This window comes from Chanos chanos, chromosome 6 (genome assembly GCF_902362185.1).
Source record: "Chanos chanos chromosome 6, fChaCha1.1, whole genome shotgun sequence".
Lineage (NCBI taxonomy): Eukaryota > Metazoa > Chordata > Actinopteri > Gonorynchiformes > Chanidae > Chanos > Chanos chanos.
Window position 1 is genome coordinate 32,681,044 of NC_044500.1, and position 14,795 is coordinate 32,695,838.

The following is a 14,795-nucleotide window of genomic DNA, read 5'->3' on the forward strand; positions in this document are numbered from 1 at the left end:
TAAAAAAAACTTGTCTGGCATGCCTTTGGGGAAATATTTTCCACATTAATTTCTGTATAAAGGGATAAACAAACAGCATCACACATTTTCAAAAACATTAAAAGTGGATATTTTTTTATTAGGAATTACAATGGGAAAACAAACAACTAGATTGCAATGCTCACTTCATTAAAACAAGTTTTGGATTTTCAAATTTCAAAAGTAATGCACCAATAGCAAATGAAGCACAGATATTATGAATCAATTTTCAAAATGGAAAAAAAACAAACACCAGATATAACAGATTCTGGCTCATCAGTACAAATGACACAACTTTAAAAGGAATAATTTGCATGGACTGTCTTCGAGCAAAGCAAGAGAAACATAGCAGTAAGTACTGGTGAAGCTGTAATAACTGGAGACAAATTCACAGGTTTACATAGTTAGCCATAGCTAGAGAGATTAGTCAGCGTAACAGTACACTAATGTGGGGAATGATTAATGGAATGGAATGATTTTGATTTCATGGGATCAGAGACATAAACCTCTGTATAAATATAAATTGTTCCTGTCATGAAAAGTGATGAGAAAGAAAGCTTTCAAATGCAGCCTTTGGTTTGTGCACCTCTGCGCCTTCCTCACATCCTAATTAACCTGACTTCTGACATTTGAAATCGAGCTTTGACCAGCATGCATTTTTGCATGCCTACTGAAGCAACGGGGCAAAAAACTGGATCAGTTCAGCCAAAGCACACATACATACACACACACATACACTCCAAAGAAAGAAAAAAAAAAAAAACAAAACGTCAAGATATCTCAGGTGTAAATTTTGGTAACAAACTAAAATAACAACCGATTGCCTTTCCTCACCCAGGTCCCCGTCAGTTCTTTGTTAAAATTGAACTCCAGATCACCCAACAGTCTCGGCTTAGCGTTTGGAGAGCTGATCGGAGAGCCAGTCCAATCCCTCGTACAGACCCGTCCCTTGTGTAGCACAGGTTGCCTGGACATACCACTGACAAGATAAAAGAAAAAAATGTCAAGTTGAAACGATTCTTTCATTCTCAAAACAAGAGTAACAGTGAGGGTTATTCAGAAAACAATGGCCACGTCCTGCTTAGGTTTTCCGGATGGATAAAATAGGTTGATTTGAGTTCAAATCTACAGTTTTGGTATGGCTTCAATGTAAACTCACAGAGCAGGAAGGTTTAAAAAAGGCAGTGGATTCCAAGTAACACTTACAGTCCTGCTCCTCAGCGTCTGTAGGCCTAGTTTGTCTGTCATCTCACTGATGGGCATGGCATTTGGTAAGTCCTGCTTGTTGGCAAACACCAGCAGAACAGCATCCCTCAGCTCATCCTCTTGAAGCTATAAAAGTACAAATAGTTTAGGATTAGTTAATCCAGAAAATTAGTTGCCCATTAATTCCCCCTGACTAACACATTTTAATACATGCAGTTGTTTTTATTTTAGTAACTGTGTACTGACTTATTTGTTGCCAAGTAGTTGAACTACTGTAAAAGACATCGTGTGATGCGGATGTGTGATGTATGTGATTGGGGGAAAGTGATTCTTAATATGTGTGCTTAGGTTTATTGTTTAGGTGTACTGTCAAGGTGCTCTGTTCTTGTATTGAACCCTTCAACATCTGGTTCTGTTTGCATTATGCTAGAAATTACAAAAGAACAGACTCCACTACTCGTCTTATTAAAAAACTGACCCAGTCAGCACACTCTGTAAGTCAGAATGCTGCAGGGACAACTCTTTCCAGAGAGTTCCACAGCTGTCTAGTTTACTGTTTCTCCTCAAACTAAAACTGCTCAATGACCCCATGCACTACCTCAAAAGTATTCTTTTTCTGGAAACAAAAGATTGTAATGATTTTCTGTGACATGGGAGGTGTGGAATTGATTGAGCCATGGTAGATAACAGTGACACCTGCTGGTCATTATTTCTCCTATTTTCTTTTATACTAAAATGTTTTGGGGGTTTTTTTTTGTTTGGTTTTGTTTTGTTTTTTAAAGGTTCTTTTAGTTTGTCATGGAAGAGGATGGCAGTTGTATTTTTTTCCAGGTGCAAGTGTGATTGTTTTATGATTGAAGTAATTTAATAACTGAAATACTTCAATGTCCATCAAACCAACCTCTAAAGCAAGCTTTTCATCTGCCTTCATTCCCAACAACACCAACAGTGAATAACGATCAAAATTTAGAAAACAGATCTACATGCATCTTGGTTCACTGAATGCTTTTGCTGTGAAGGTATCTAAATGTAAGGGAACAAATTAGTCAAGTCATTACAAAGGTTCTAGATCTTGTGCTTACACTCACACGATTGGTGCTATTAAGTTCAGTGTTTGTGTGCAAAATATGTTCAAAGTCTTTAAGCTTAGGGTTTTTTTTGTGCATTATGAAGTCAAATCCAACTCACCATCTTTTGCAACTCTTCAGAGGCTTCCTGGGCTCGCTCTCGATCGTTACTGTCCACCACAAAGATAAGCCCCTAAAAAAAAATACAAAGACACATACAGAGACATTACCAAGCTGCATGAACGCACAGACAGACCAATCTATTTTCACTGTACTGATAATGCCTCAAGTGCAACTAAGAAGATATTGTGTGATTGGGCAAAATATGCAATGCAATGAGTTCTTCCTATTAACTGTCTTAGAATGGAGGTGAGCACAATAACTCTCTGAGCAGTACGCGATTAATCACATCTGTTTGCTTCATCTCAGTCCTTCTCTTCTTGTCCTTCAAACATACTCATTCCATTTGATGCAGTAGGGGCTTGAAAAAGATATGACGTGTAGTGTTGGCTAAGAGAACAGTTTGCTTAGGCAAACTCAATTTTATGATGATTATTATTTAAGCTCATTTGGGAGATGCTTTATGACTATCCTTCTGTCTTTATCCAAAACTTTGAGTGAACAGCATATGGTGTGGTTTTTTGTTTTTTTTTAACTCCGTTCTACCATCACAGAATGCAAACAAAACACAGGCAGAGAGCCAGAAAAGAAATACAGCAGGCATTCCTGCCATGTCTGTTTGCCTAACAGGTTACAAGGTTGGGCGACCAAACTCAATCAGAGGTGATCATGGCAGGATGAGCAGGGTTCTGTGATGCAGAAACAGATACAGCACCACAAAAAGGCTTTAGCCTGGGATGCTATCACTAGGGCCTGTTAATATACTTTTTGTGTGTGTGTGTGTGTGAGAGAGAGAGAGAGAGACAGGCTGCCATGCCCTTGAGGGCCAACATTCAGTATGATCTGGATGATGAAGAAAAGTACTGAGGTGATGACAGGAGATTCGGAAAGCAACCAGGTTCGTTACCTGGGTGTTCTGGAAATAATGTCTCCAGAGAGGTCTGATCTTATCCTGGCCACCCACATCCCACACAGTGAAGCAGATGTTCTTATATTCAACTGTCTCCACATTAAAGCCTAAGGTGGGACAAAATGTAACAACATACATTTACATTATGTGAGTGTGTTCAAAACATCCATAATGCATTAAAAGATAACAGCAATACTAAAACAGAAATTTAAAGATAAATATAAATTTCCAGTGGCGTCTTAGGTGCAAATACAGTTCAGTGTAGACAGCTTTAAGAGGTACATAAAAGTCTTATCATGTGTTATCACAATGTTGACGCTTTGCTGAGGATTGTTGTGTCTTCACAAAGCTAAAGTTTGGGCTCACAAGAGTTCAAAATTCAACACTACTTGCAATGTGAAATCAGGTCAATGTGAAACTAGCGTAAAAAGTTCTAAATATTTGTAGTCTTCAAAATCATACTATGATTAAAGCACTTGTGTATCTTATCACTTGAGGCTTACCTATAGTTGGTATAGTAGTGACTATTTCTCCAAGTTTCAGTTTATAGAGTATTGTAGTTTTCCCAGCAGCGTCAAGACCCACTGAAAATAAATAGAGTTGTGGTGTATGTTTAATATTTGTGTGACTGAAATGAACATTTAAAGCGCCAATCCATCTCAAATTCTTGACATGCTGGAACTAAACATCAACAACAAAATGTTAGCCTTTTTATCTTCACACAATGTACTACTACCGGAGCATTTAGCCTAACTAGCAGTCCTAAAACGTTAAAAAAAAGAGAGAAAGAAAGAAAGAAAGAAAGAAAGAGAGAAAAAGAGGAAGAAAGAAAGAAAGAAAGAAAGAAAGAAAGAAAAGACTCTTGCATCCAGGAGAACAAAGATCTCCGTTAACAACGAGGATGTTTCAGGACCTCGTCGTTCGAAATGTTTGCCTTGGAAACCGCAGTTCACGCTAATGCATTTTAAACAGAGAGAAAGTACTACTTCAACAGTTTCATAAATTCCTGACAGAATATATGAATGCAAGTCAGTACAAAAAATACAGCTAATGGACGGTTCAATGCCAGTAAGGATCTTTGGTTGAGGACCGAACAAAAAGTTTGCACATGACAAAGTAATCATTGCTAAAAACTCACTGTGGCACTTACTGTTAGACATATATGCTATACAAATAAGAGATATCATGACACTGCTCGTCCTAAAGGTGACATTTGGTAAAGAGTTATCATTCAGTTACATTTAAAACACTATGCGAGCTGAGTAGCCACCCAGCGTTATTACCAAACATGATATGCTTTTAATTAAGTACAAGTTATAGTTGCATTAAAGACATCCCAACTTACCCATTAGAATTCTCATCTGCTTCTTCCCAAAGAGACGGGAAAATACACTTGAAATGGTGAGGCCCATTTTCAGGCACCAACAAACTAGCTGGCTAAACTAACTTTCAAAATTACCTACAAAGCTAACGAGCTAGTTCGTTAGCACTACACCATCAAAGACTTTCCAAAAACTGGGTAGTGACTAAAATAACAATGTCCTTGGCCTCAAAAATGTTTCATTTAATGTATCAGCCCGCGCTCGTAAGTAACAATACAATGTCTTGTTTTAAAATAAAGAGGATGCCCCGATAACCACTTCTACTGCAATGCACACTAGTCCGTGGTGCTCCTTAACCACGTCACACTTTTCGGCTCCAACGCGGACGAAATTACGTCACATGTGCCACATCACAAGTGGACAGCAGTAGACGAAGTCGATGAGGGCAGAACTATATCAGTTAAGATCACAAGACCATCAGTGACACTGCATTACTTAGTCAATGTCAGTATAAGCCGCAAATTAATTACTTTTAAACATTAATCTCAAATAAACGTGTTTCATATTTCACTGACTAAACCACATTTCGCCAGCATTACTGTATTAATTAATACTGAAGTGCAGTTTTTGTGGAGGTCGTGTTACTACAGATTTCCGACATTGGTACTAAAACTCTAGGATGCAAGAACTGTATTCTTTGCACACAAATCGAGGATAAAAAGGTAAAAGACTTTATTCTGCACAAGAAACGTTTCTAATTTGTATGCTTATTTCTACAGTAATATTCAAGACAAGAAGGTCGACTCCGTTACAAAGATGAAGAATAACTTAGATTGTACAAAAATATTCAAATAAGTTACAGGGTTAGAGAATTTTTAAAATAGTGCATTAACTCCCACAGAAAAAATATCCTTTAAGACAAAAATGCACAAAGAGAAAGGACAGAGTACATGAAGAAGTGCTGAAAGGCCACAAAGTAGCAGCTAGCCTCCCTGCTACAAGCAAAATACATAAAATGCAAACACTGTTTTGTATTTACAAAATAACACTTAATAGATTAACATTAAACAGACATAAATAAAATTATTTCAGTATTTCCTCAAAATAGAGGTACTTTAACACTTGGTAAGCTGATCAGAGAGCCAATCCAGTCCCTCTATTAAACCTGTACCTTGGGTTGCACAGGTTCCCTTGACATACCACTGTAAGAGAAAAGAGACAGACAGATGTTAACTCAGAAATTATATTTTTATGCAACAAGTAGAGTAAATAGGCAACATTTTTTGAGAACATAAAGTCAACTATGAGGCTTTCAGATGATGACCGATGAACATACGAGGAAGAGCTATGGGGGAAGAGGAATTGGTAAATGTACTAAGCTGGTGCATTTAAATTAGTGTTTGCAGTGAGGTATTGGTCAGGACACTTAGGAAGCATCAGATCTTCTTCAACTGCATTGAAGGTTCGTTAATCAACATTCTAACAAGATGTTCCGCCCCATAATGCCCAGTAAGAGCAGCGTCCCTGTGATGTCATTCACTCCGCTACCACTTTCTCTTTCCTACAGAAGCTTTGACTTTCATTAATCAACAAAAACTGATGTCAGTTTTAGAGATGACAACACAGCTTCATATAGAGTCAAACATAGGATGAAAGTACTGTAAAATAGTTCTAAATGGCTGAAACAAAAATGATTGAGTTCAGAGTTTGAGTAACTGGACTCTTACCAACAGTAGGTAAGAGTCCAGCTGATTAAGTATTATTCTGTCTTGTCCAGCATGATTTTCTTTTATTGGTGCCATCATCCTCATTCTCATTTCTCCACTAAATACTAAATCAGAATGAATCTGAAGTCTCTAATTCTAAGCACAACGTATACATGCCAGTTTACTACTGTTAGCAGCTACTTAATTCAAAGCTAAAAGAAAATTACTTACTGCTCATTGACAACAAAAACTTTCTTTTGACTTACACATTAATAATTTCATCTGCTTTTTTCCATGAAGAGACAAGAGGATACGGGATAATCCAGTGCTCATATAGAAGAGTTGCCAAAGGCTGTTGACTGTCTTAACTGTAATTACTCTGTAACTTTCTAGGTATTACCTCAAAGATCTCTCTTGGAGTCTTGAGGACAGAACTGTCAGGTAAACTCTTACCACTGCTGACTGTGTCAGTAAGGACGACACCAAAAAAAAAATGTTGGAATCTCTCTTACAAAACTTCCTGTTTATTGTATAAGCAAATCCAATGTGTCTGAAATTACATCTCACACATACACATCCCAGGTTACCTTGCTTTCTGTCTTACTGATCAAACCAGAGCATCTGGTCAAACTACAGTTTTTGATCTCATCAGGCACTTGTGTTGTTGTAGCTGCCATTGTGTGCACTCTGATAAATGTCATGCTTGTGTCTAGACACCTCTTGGCTTAGAACAAAGTTCATCTTTACTGTTGTCTTGGCAACTCAAACGTCTACTGGGTTACTAAATTGAGGCCCGGTGCAAGTGAAGTACACCTTCAAGCAAACAAGCAAGTGCAGCTTAAGTTCTGTTACAATGGATTTTTAACCCCCTGTTAAACACACTCTTGGTGTTCTGGTGTGCCTGAGGCTTGTGACAGGCTTGACACTTTCACAGTCAAAAGGTTTTCATCCTAGCACCATTACGGACCTCAAAAGTCACCAGCACAAACAGGACATGGACAAAAGTGAAACAATTATAGCATAATCAGTGACCTCAGCTTCTCAAACAGTAATTTTGGATATGGTTCTGCTATGAAACATTTCATGTCTCATGCAGCTTCACATCTGCAGAGCGTATTTTTGTAAGTCATATGCTAATTTTACGTTATGGCGTTCAAGAAAAAGTGAAGAAACCCTATTGCTTTGAATATACTAATACTACTACTACTACTACTACTACTAAGAACAACAACAACAACAACAACAATAATAATAAAAATAATAATAATAATAATGAGTTTACATTAAAAGATTACAATAGTAACACCTAAACATAGTGCATACAGAAGTGCTCACAGGACACAAAGTACAGAAACAAGGTAAAGAGTTGAACCCTCCCTGTATTTTCAGAAAATGTGCGAATGATCCATGTCAGTGTGCAAAATATTAGCATGCACGTGCTTATTTTTTGCAAATTACACCAGGAATAATATTTTTTAGGCAATATTATGGTTCAAAGAAGTAACATTTTTGAAAATACAAAGCTGAATTTGAGGCTTTAATTAATTTATTTTTTAGTTTGCTTTCTAAACTAGCAAACAGTATTCCAAATTATATTACTATATAACCTGCATATACTCACAGTTTTGTTCCTTATGCAAGCCCAGCCTTTCTGTTATCTCACTGGTGGACATGGCTTTTGGTAAGTCCTGCTTATTAGGAAACGCCAAGCAAAACTATATCACTTAGCTCATCTTTTCCAAGATATTGAAAGTGAGGGAGGGAAAAAATCAAAGAAGACATGACAATTCCAATTATAATCCAAATTTGTTTATGCAAAAACATTGGGGTCATTGTGAGATATTGGAGAGGAGTTTGTGACAGAGGAATTATGTGTGTATGTTTAGTTTTTATGTTATGGGGCACTTATCATTTCGTGCAACTCTTTGGAGGCTTTTTCAATCTTCTCAGCATCACCACTGTCCACCACAAATATGAGAGCCTGCATAGGGAAAAAAGACCAATGAATGAATTCAGTCTTGACCATGAAAATGTGTCTATGTGACACTGTATTACGAAATCTACCAGAAAGTTCTATAGGAATGCTGTTTCTGAAGGCCATAGAGCCACCGTGAGCAGGGAAAGCTCTAATTCTTTCATCTATTTATTGATTAAGGTTATCAAAACACCAGGCAAACAGTTACATGAAAAGAATAACTTCACTGGATAAGAATGTATGACTGAGTATTCGTAGTTAATACAAACTAAAAACTATTAGTATCCATGGGTAATTCCATGAGGTTATCATCATCAAGCTACCACTACAATTGCTGCATTATTGTCACCCTTCAAATATCACCTACTGAACCAACTGAAGGACCTCTTTGAATGATCTAAAATGTGACCAGCTCCTTAAAAAAAGCACACAGAACCTATGCCGATGGAACCTTTTAATAATGACAGTCAGAATACCTGAATGCTCTGCATGTAATGTCTCCACAGATCTCTGAATACATCTTGGCCACCCAGATCCCACACTGTGAAGCTGATGTTCTTGTGTTCATAAGTCTCCAAATTAAAGCCTTCAAAAGGAGCAAAACAGGGTTGGTCAGCCACAGATAAATACAGAGCATTACTTCTTCCCTGTGTAGTACAGACTATGTTCAGTGTTCAGTGACAAACAGACGCGAGAAGATACTGGAGATTCCAGTGCCCATGTTGTACGATTGCTGATCGATAACAGTGATGCCTGCCTGCAGATGTTGCTGGACTGCTCTCCTGTGGAGTCATGGGGACAGAATTTGCACACAGCAGTGTCAGTTGTGTGAGGTCGACACAAACAAAACGTTGGAACACCCTTAGTAAACAGCTTCCTGTAAATAGTTCCCGTGGAAGCAAATCCAACAGGCCTGGAATTGCGTAACATGCAGGTTGTTGAGTGATTGTAAATTGTTTTGAGACCATCCGTTCCACATTAAGGTAAAAGAGAAAGAGAAGTAGGCCTTTGAAATGTACGGAAATACATAGTACACCTAGATCATTAACGCTTCTGTTTTACGGGACTACAAAACCTCTTTTGTCTCTGTATTTTGGCATTATTAATTGTAGTGGGTTTTTTTTTAGTTGTTTGTGTCTAGGGATCTCTTGATGCAAACTTAGCCTGCTGTAGGGTTACCCAGTAGTGGCTTGGAGTAAGTAAAAACATCTGGAGATCTAAGAATGTGATGTATCAAAACATTCTGTCAAATGAGAAAGCAGAGAAACACTTTGCTAGTCCATCATGCCAGAATACACATCCGGAGTAGTTTACTTATTTTGCTTATTTATCTTTTTAAAGGTCATTTTTTAATTCAAATTTCAGGAAGAGCGCCTACCATATTTCCCTGTGCACCTAGTGATAGGCAAATGTGCACATTATCAGCAAATTTAATCAAGATTAAGTGATATAATATGTAATTGTGATTTTCGAATCCAACAAAAAGCCTCACAGATTGTGAAGTAGGAAAAGAGGTGTTATTCCTGATAATCTTCACCCATACTTTTAATCATTTAGAGGGTTTGTATAACACTGGTGTAAACGATGCAGTAAACTATAATGTCCATATGATAATTATAAACATCATTAAATACATTCACATTTTTAACAACATGGCTTTTGTCCAATTTTCTATTTCTGTCTATACTGACATAAATTAGTATTGTAAATATTATTTTTCAATATTAACATTATACAGTGAATTTGAAAATGAATGGGCAAAAGAAATGCTCTTTGGTTAATTGAAACAAATAGGTTACATACATGCCTATAGCTTTACAAGCACTTTGTATAAAAATAGGCCAAAGCAGACTACACCTGCTTTGGAGGCTTTGGTCCTTCAGTGTTGCACACTTTCTATTTGTCTGTTATGGGTAGAGTGATATTTCACACTGCTGTCAGCTGGGGAAGCAGTATCAGGGCAAGGGATGCTCAGAGGCTAGGCAAGCTGATTAGAAAAACTGGCTTAGACATTGGGATCTGTCTGGACCTCCTGGAGACAGTGGTAGATGAAAGAATGGTGACCAAACTGTTGAGCATCATTCACAACACAAACCACCCACTCCATGACACGGTGACCAAGTTGTGCAGCTCCTTTAATAAGAGACTGCTGCAACCCAGGAATACAGGGAAGAGTTTTTTTGCCCACAGCGATCAGACTACTCACTATCAAAATAAGACAAATAGAACACTCTACTCATCACATTTGCTGCATTTTTTTTGTGCACTATTGCTCTGCTCCAAACTACGAGTGTTGACTGTGCACTGTTGTGTATTGTGTTGTACAGTGCAGAGAACTCTATTTTACAGCACTGTAGAGTACACTATTGTATTGTACTGTACTGTACACTTTATAGTGTATTGTATAAGACAGGCATTTAGAAAGTGTGAGGTATATTCTATAGTGTATGGAGTATAGCATAATGTGTGTGCAGTCCCTGGCCACTTCATTAGTTACACTTAGGTACCTTGTAGGTACACCTTATGAATGTACAGTTATAGACTATTGTCCATCTGTTGCTGTGTACAATTTGTGAGATCCAGTTCTGCTAAGGATGCTTTTCTAACTCACAGGCTAATATCTGCTGTGGACTTAAAGAAAAAGACGATGCCCATTACACATGAAGATAGTAAAAAGAAAGTAAAAAGAACTGATTTTGTATGAAAAAAAAACAAAACTTTTATTTCAATATATAACAGAGGCAGTAGACCATTTTACAGTTCACATACTCCCACATTAGGATGTTCCAGAAAAAAATTACAAAAGGACAGGACACCTTACATAAAACTGTACTCAAAAGCCTGCTGATATTTAAAGGAAAAAGATTTGAAAAAGTGCAGTTTTAAATAGTGCGCATTTATGTACATACATGTGCAAACTATCAGCACACACTTGCTAATTTTAGCAAATTACACATATTTACAAATTCCAAGAAGTGCAAGTATGGCTTTACATTTGACAATATAAAATAAAAGTAGAGACAGTATTACATGTCTCAGGGCACGTACGCAGGAATGTAATGCCTACAGATTCAAGTAAAATTATTTCAGTAACTCCACAAAACCAGAGGCACTTCAAAGCTTGGCGAGCTGATCAGAGAGCCAGTCCAATCCTTCCATTAAACCTGTACCTTGGGTTGCACAGGTTCCCTGGACATACCACTGTAAGAGAAAAGAGACAGACAGATGTTAACTCAGGAACAAGATTTTTATGCAACATTACATCATAGAAAAAAAATATTTGAGAACACAAATTCAGTTTTGATGATTTCAGTTCTAAAACTGGATAAGCAGGATTCCAGGATTTTATCTTTGTTAGATCTTAAATATGTGGACCCATATATTTTCCTATATATACTCACAGTTCTGTTCCTTAATGTACGCAAGCCAAGCTTTTCTGTTATCTGATTGGTGGACATAGCTTTTGGTAAGTCCTGCTTGTTGGCGAACACCAGCAGAACAGCATCTCTCAGTTCATCTTCTCTGAGCTATGGTTAGTCAGGGGAAAAAAATCAAAGGAATCATTAATGGAAAAACTGTAGTACATGAGAGGCATGAGTTCATGGTCAGACAGAGGAAAGAGCAATGTGCCAAAGTGTGTGCTTTAGTGCAGAGGTATTGAGTGTGTATGTTTGATTGTGTCTTACAAACCCACTTACCATGCTGTGCAGCTCTTCAGCAGCTAATTCGATTCGCTCAACATCACTGCTATCCACCACATATATGAGACCCTGCATGAAGAAAACAGTCTTGTTCATGAACGTAAAACATCAAGAAAACAGTACGATGAAAAGCACAAGTTCACTGGATAAGAATGTGTGACAGAGTATTCACATAGTAAAAATAAAGTACTAGCAGTATCCATGGGTAATTACATGGGGTTATTACCCTCAAACTATCACTACAGTAGCTGCAAAACTAACGACATAAAGGCGTCTTAGAATGATATAATGAACCCTGCTTCTCAGTTAAAACAATCTAAAATGTGATCAACTACTTTTAAAAATACAGAACTTGTACTGATGGAGAATTTAAATGATGGCAGTCTGAATACCTGTGTGTTCTGGAAGTAATGTCTCCACAGACGTCTGATTACATCCTGACCACCCACATCCCACACGGTGAAGCTGATGTTCTTGTATTCAACAGTCTCCACATTAAAACCTTCAGAGGGGAAAAATAAGGTTGGGTTGCATAGCTGGACACATAGCGTCACTTTTGTAATGTAGTGACAAAGATTATATTGAATGAGCTGGTATGTATAATGACCACTTACAAATATACAAGGAGCTATGCACTGTACTGACAATTTAAAAATGTATCATAGAATTTAACAAACATCAACACATCTTCAAAAAATCTGTAAAATATAGAGTTAAAGTTTACTGTTTTATATATATATATATGTATGTATGTATGTATGTATGTGTGTGTGTGTGTGTGTATATATATATATATATATATGTATACACACACACACACATTATTATTATTGTTGTTGTTGTTATTGTTATTAAATGTTTGATCTCATCATCTGACACACAAAAAGCTTACCAAGTGTTGGAATTGTTGTGACAACTTCACCAAGTTTGAGTTTGTAGAGGGTTGTGGTCTTTCCTGCAGCATCCAAGCCAACTACAAAGAATTAAAAACAGTTGATCTGAGTTCCTAATTGCTTGATATTGTGTTTTGACATGAAGATTTTCATGTAATCACCCTCATTCATATCCAATCACCCAATTCATAATGCATTCACTAACAATAAGTAAAAATTAATGCACAGTCACTATGTTAAACACAAAAACACAAAATAATTCAAATCGGCTTGCTGCTTGTTAAAAACGAAACCTTGCTTTTGACTCACCCATCAACAGTCTCATCTGCTTCTTCGCGAAGAGCCGTGAAAAGAGTGCGGAGAATCCAGTGCCCATCCTGTAAAGTTCCCGAAGTCTGTAAGTAGTTGTCGGTTGTTGTGTGCGCCACTGCAGTGTGCTCTCTTGGAGCCATGGGGACAGAATTTATATGGTCGCTCTCTTAACAATAGCGGGAGCGTTAGTGAGGACGACTCCAACGTAGACGTTGTAAGCTTGCATGTAAAATGCTTCCTTGTAAACAGTTCCTGTGGAGGCAATTCCAACGCGTCTGAAATGACGTCACATCAAGGTTGTTGCCTACCCACCTGATTTGATGTTGAGACATTGTTATACATTCAGTTAGAGGTGGAAACGTTCAGCTATCCGGAAATATTCGGTGAAATATTTCTGTGAATATTCGGGATACTTTATAATGAATTTGCGAACTACGTTAGTGTTTCTTCATTCAAAATATGAATAATTTTCTAAATATGTTCTCTCTCCCCTTTTGGTTAGAAAAATTGGAGCAGTGATACTTGATCACATAATCTCATTCAGCAGCATTCAAAGTCACTCAAGTAGTTGCTCGTCCATGACACATACCTCTTAACTATTCTTGTCTTATGCAGAGCGTCAGTCCCTCAAAGGTCGATTTTTATTTTCTGTTGTTGTTGAAGGGCCCCTTGAATGCAATAACGATTAGCTGTGCTCTTTAACAAAATGCTATGCCAGTATTAATTGTTTGAGTCATGGCTTTTCTTGACCTGGATAAAAGTATTTTTTTTAATGACAGTTTAAACTTCTGCAGGTTAACCTATCAGAGGCCTGATGCAAGTAAACATATCTGAAGATCTGTTGATATTGAACCACTGTTAAATGCACTCTTTGGTGTGCTCTAGGCTTGTGTTGGTACCATTTAACAGTCAGGAGATCTCTTGGACCTGTCATGGAGCTCAACAGCAACCCATGATAAAATGAACAATACAGAGACAATCAGTAGACTACGGAGTTTCAGTAACTGCATAAGAAAATACCTGGATAAACAACACTGCCTTTTCGCATGTTCCATTAGAATCTAGCAGAGCTTTCTTATAGTTGAGGCCTTCCTTTGACATGAGCTGTTCAGGGGGAAAGATGTTAGCCTGTCGAGCTGGGATAGGCAAACCAGAACTGATTGGACTGCGGCAAGCATCTCTGCATTACAACAAGTACCTCTAATAAATTATTAGATTGTTTATTATCTAATTATACATAATGGCATTTGAATAGTTTTCTATACTTGCCAATTTATAGAAATACAGACAATGTAAATATTGTGTTTTATTTCTGTAATGCTCAGGATGTCAGCTAAACTGGATCCACACTCCGAGATCCGTACGTATGATCCTGTTTTGGACAAACCATTACAAGCTTCAGTCCCTAGCAAATCTCACTCAAAGTGCTCCTCCATTTCTTTATGTTCAAAAGATCTGAGAGACTAAAAGAATCAAAAAAGGACAAAGAGCCCTGTAGTCAATGTTTATTTACAACTGGAAAAAATACTTCTTTGTGAGAGTAACTGTAAGACTTAGTCACTGAG

The 14,795-nt window shown here is 37.4% G+C and overlaps 2 protein-coding genes and 1 pseudogene across 2 annotated transcripts; all 3 read right to left on the reverse strand.

Moving 5' to 3' along the window:
* Positions 1 to 103: 103 nt before the first annotated feature.
* arf4a (ADP-ribosylation factor 4a) lies at positions 104 to 4,983 on the reverse strand. The gene is made up of 6 exons (XM_030776574.1): positions 4,667 to 4,983; positions 3,825 to 3,905; positions 3,319 to 3,428; positions 2,413 to 2,484; positions 1,225 to 1,350; positions 104 to 997 (listed from the first exon to the last, which is right to left on the reverse strand). The coding sequence occupies exons 1-6, from the start codon at positions 4,731 to 4,733 to the stop codon at positions 911 to 913; spliced, it is 543 nt and encodes a 180-aa protein (XP_030632434.1). The 5' UTR covers positions 4,734 to 4,983; the 3' UTR covers positions 104 to 910.
* A 775-nt stretch (positions 4,984 to 5,758) lies between these two features.
* On the reverse strand, positions 5,759 to 9,045 carry LOC115815321 (ADP-ribosylation factor 4-like; annotated as a pseudogene).
* Positions 9,046 to 11,438: 2,393 nt separating this feature from the next.
* On the reverse strand, positions 11,439 to 13,294 carry LOC115813896 (ADP-ribosylation factor 4-like). Its single transcript, XM_030776575.1, has 6 exons — positions 13,228 to 13,294; positions 12,918 to 12,998; positions 12,418 to 12,527; positions 12,023 to 12,094; positions 11,726 to 11,851; positions 11,439 to 11,525 (listed from the first exon to the last, which is right to left on the reverse strand). The coding sequence occupies exons 1-6, from the start codon at positions 13,292 to 13,294 to the stop codon at positions 11,439 to 11,441; spliced, it is 543 nt and encodes a 180-aa protein (XP_030632435.1).
* Positions 13,295 to 14,795: the final 1,501 nt, after the last annotated feature.

Excerpts from the sequence above, each read along its gene's own strand:
- arf4a (XM_030776574.1), bottom strand. The coding sequence starts at position 4,733 with ATGGGCCTCACCATTTCAAGTGTATTTTCCCGTCTCTTTGGGAAGAAG. Across the intron at positions 3,906-4,666 it reads GCAGATGAGAATTCTAATGG|TGGGTCTTGACGCTGCTGGG; the intron begins GTAAGTTGGGAT and ends ATTTATTTTCAG. Across the intron at positions 1,351-2,412 it reads CTGAAGAGTTGCAAAAGATG|CTTCAAGAGGATGAGCTGAG; the intron begins GTGAGTTGGATT and ends GTACTTTTATAG.
- LOC115813896 (XM_030776575.1), bottom strand. The coding sequence starts at position 13,294 with ATGGGCACTGGATTCTCCGCACTCTTTTCACGGCTCTTCGCGAAGAAG. Across the intron at positions 12,528-12,917 it reads CACAACAATTCCAACACTTG|GTTTTAATGTGGAGACTGTT; the intron begins GTAAGCTTTTTG and ends TCCCCTCTGAAG. Across the intron at positions 12,095-12,417 it reads ATTACTTCCAGAACACACAG|GGTCTCATATATGTGGTGGA; the intron begins GTATTCAGACTG and ends TTCTTCATGCAG.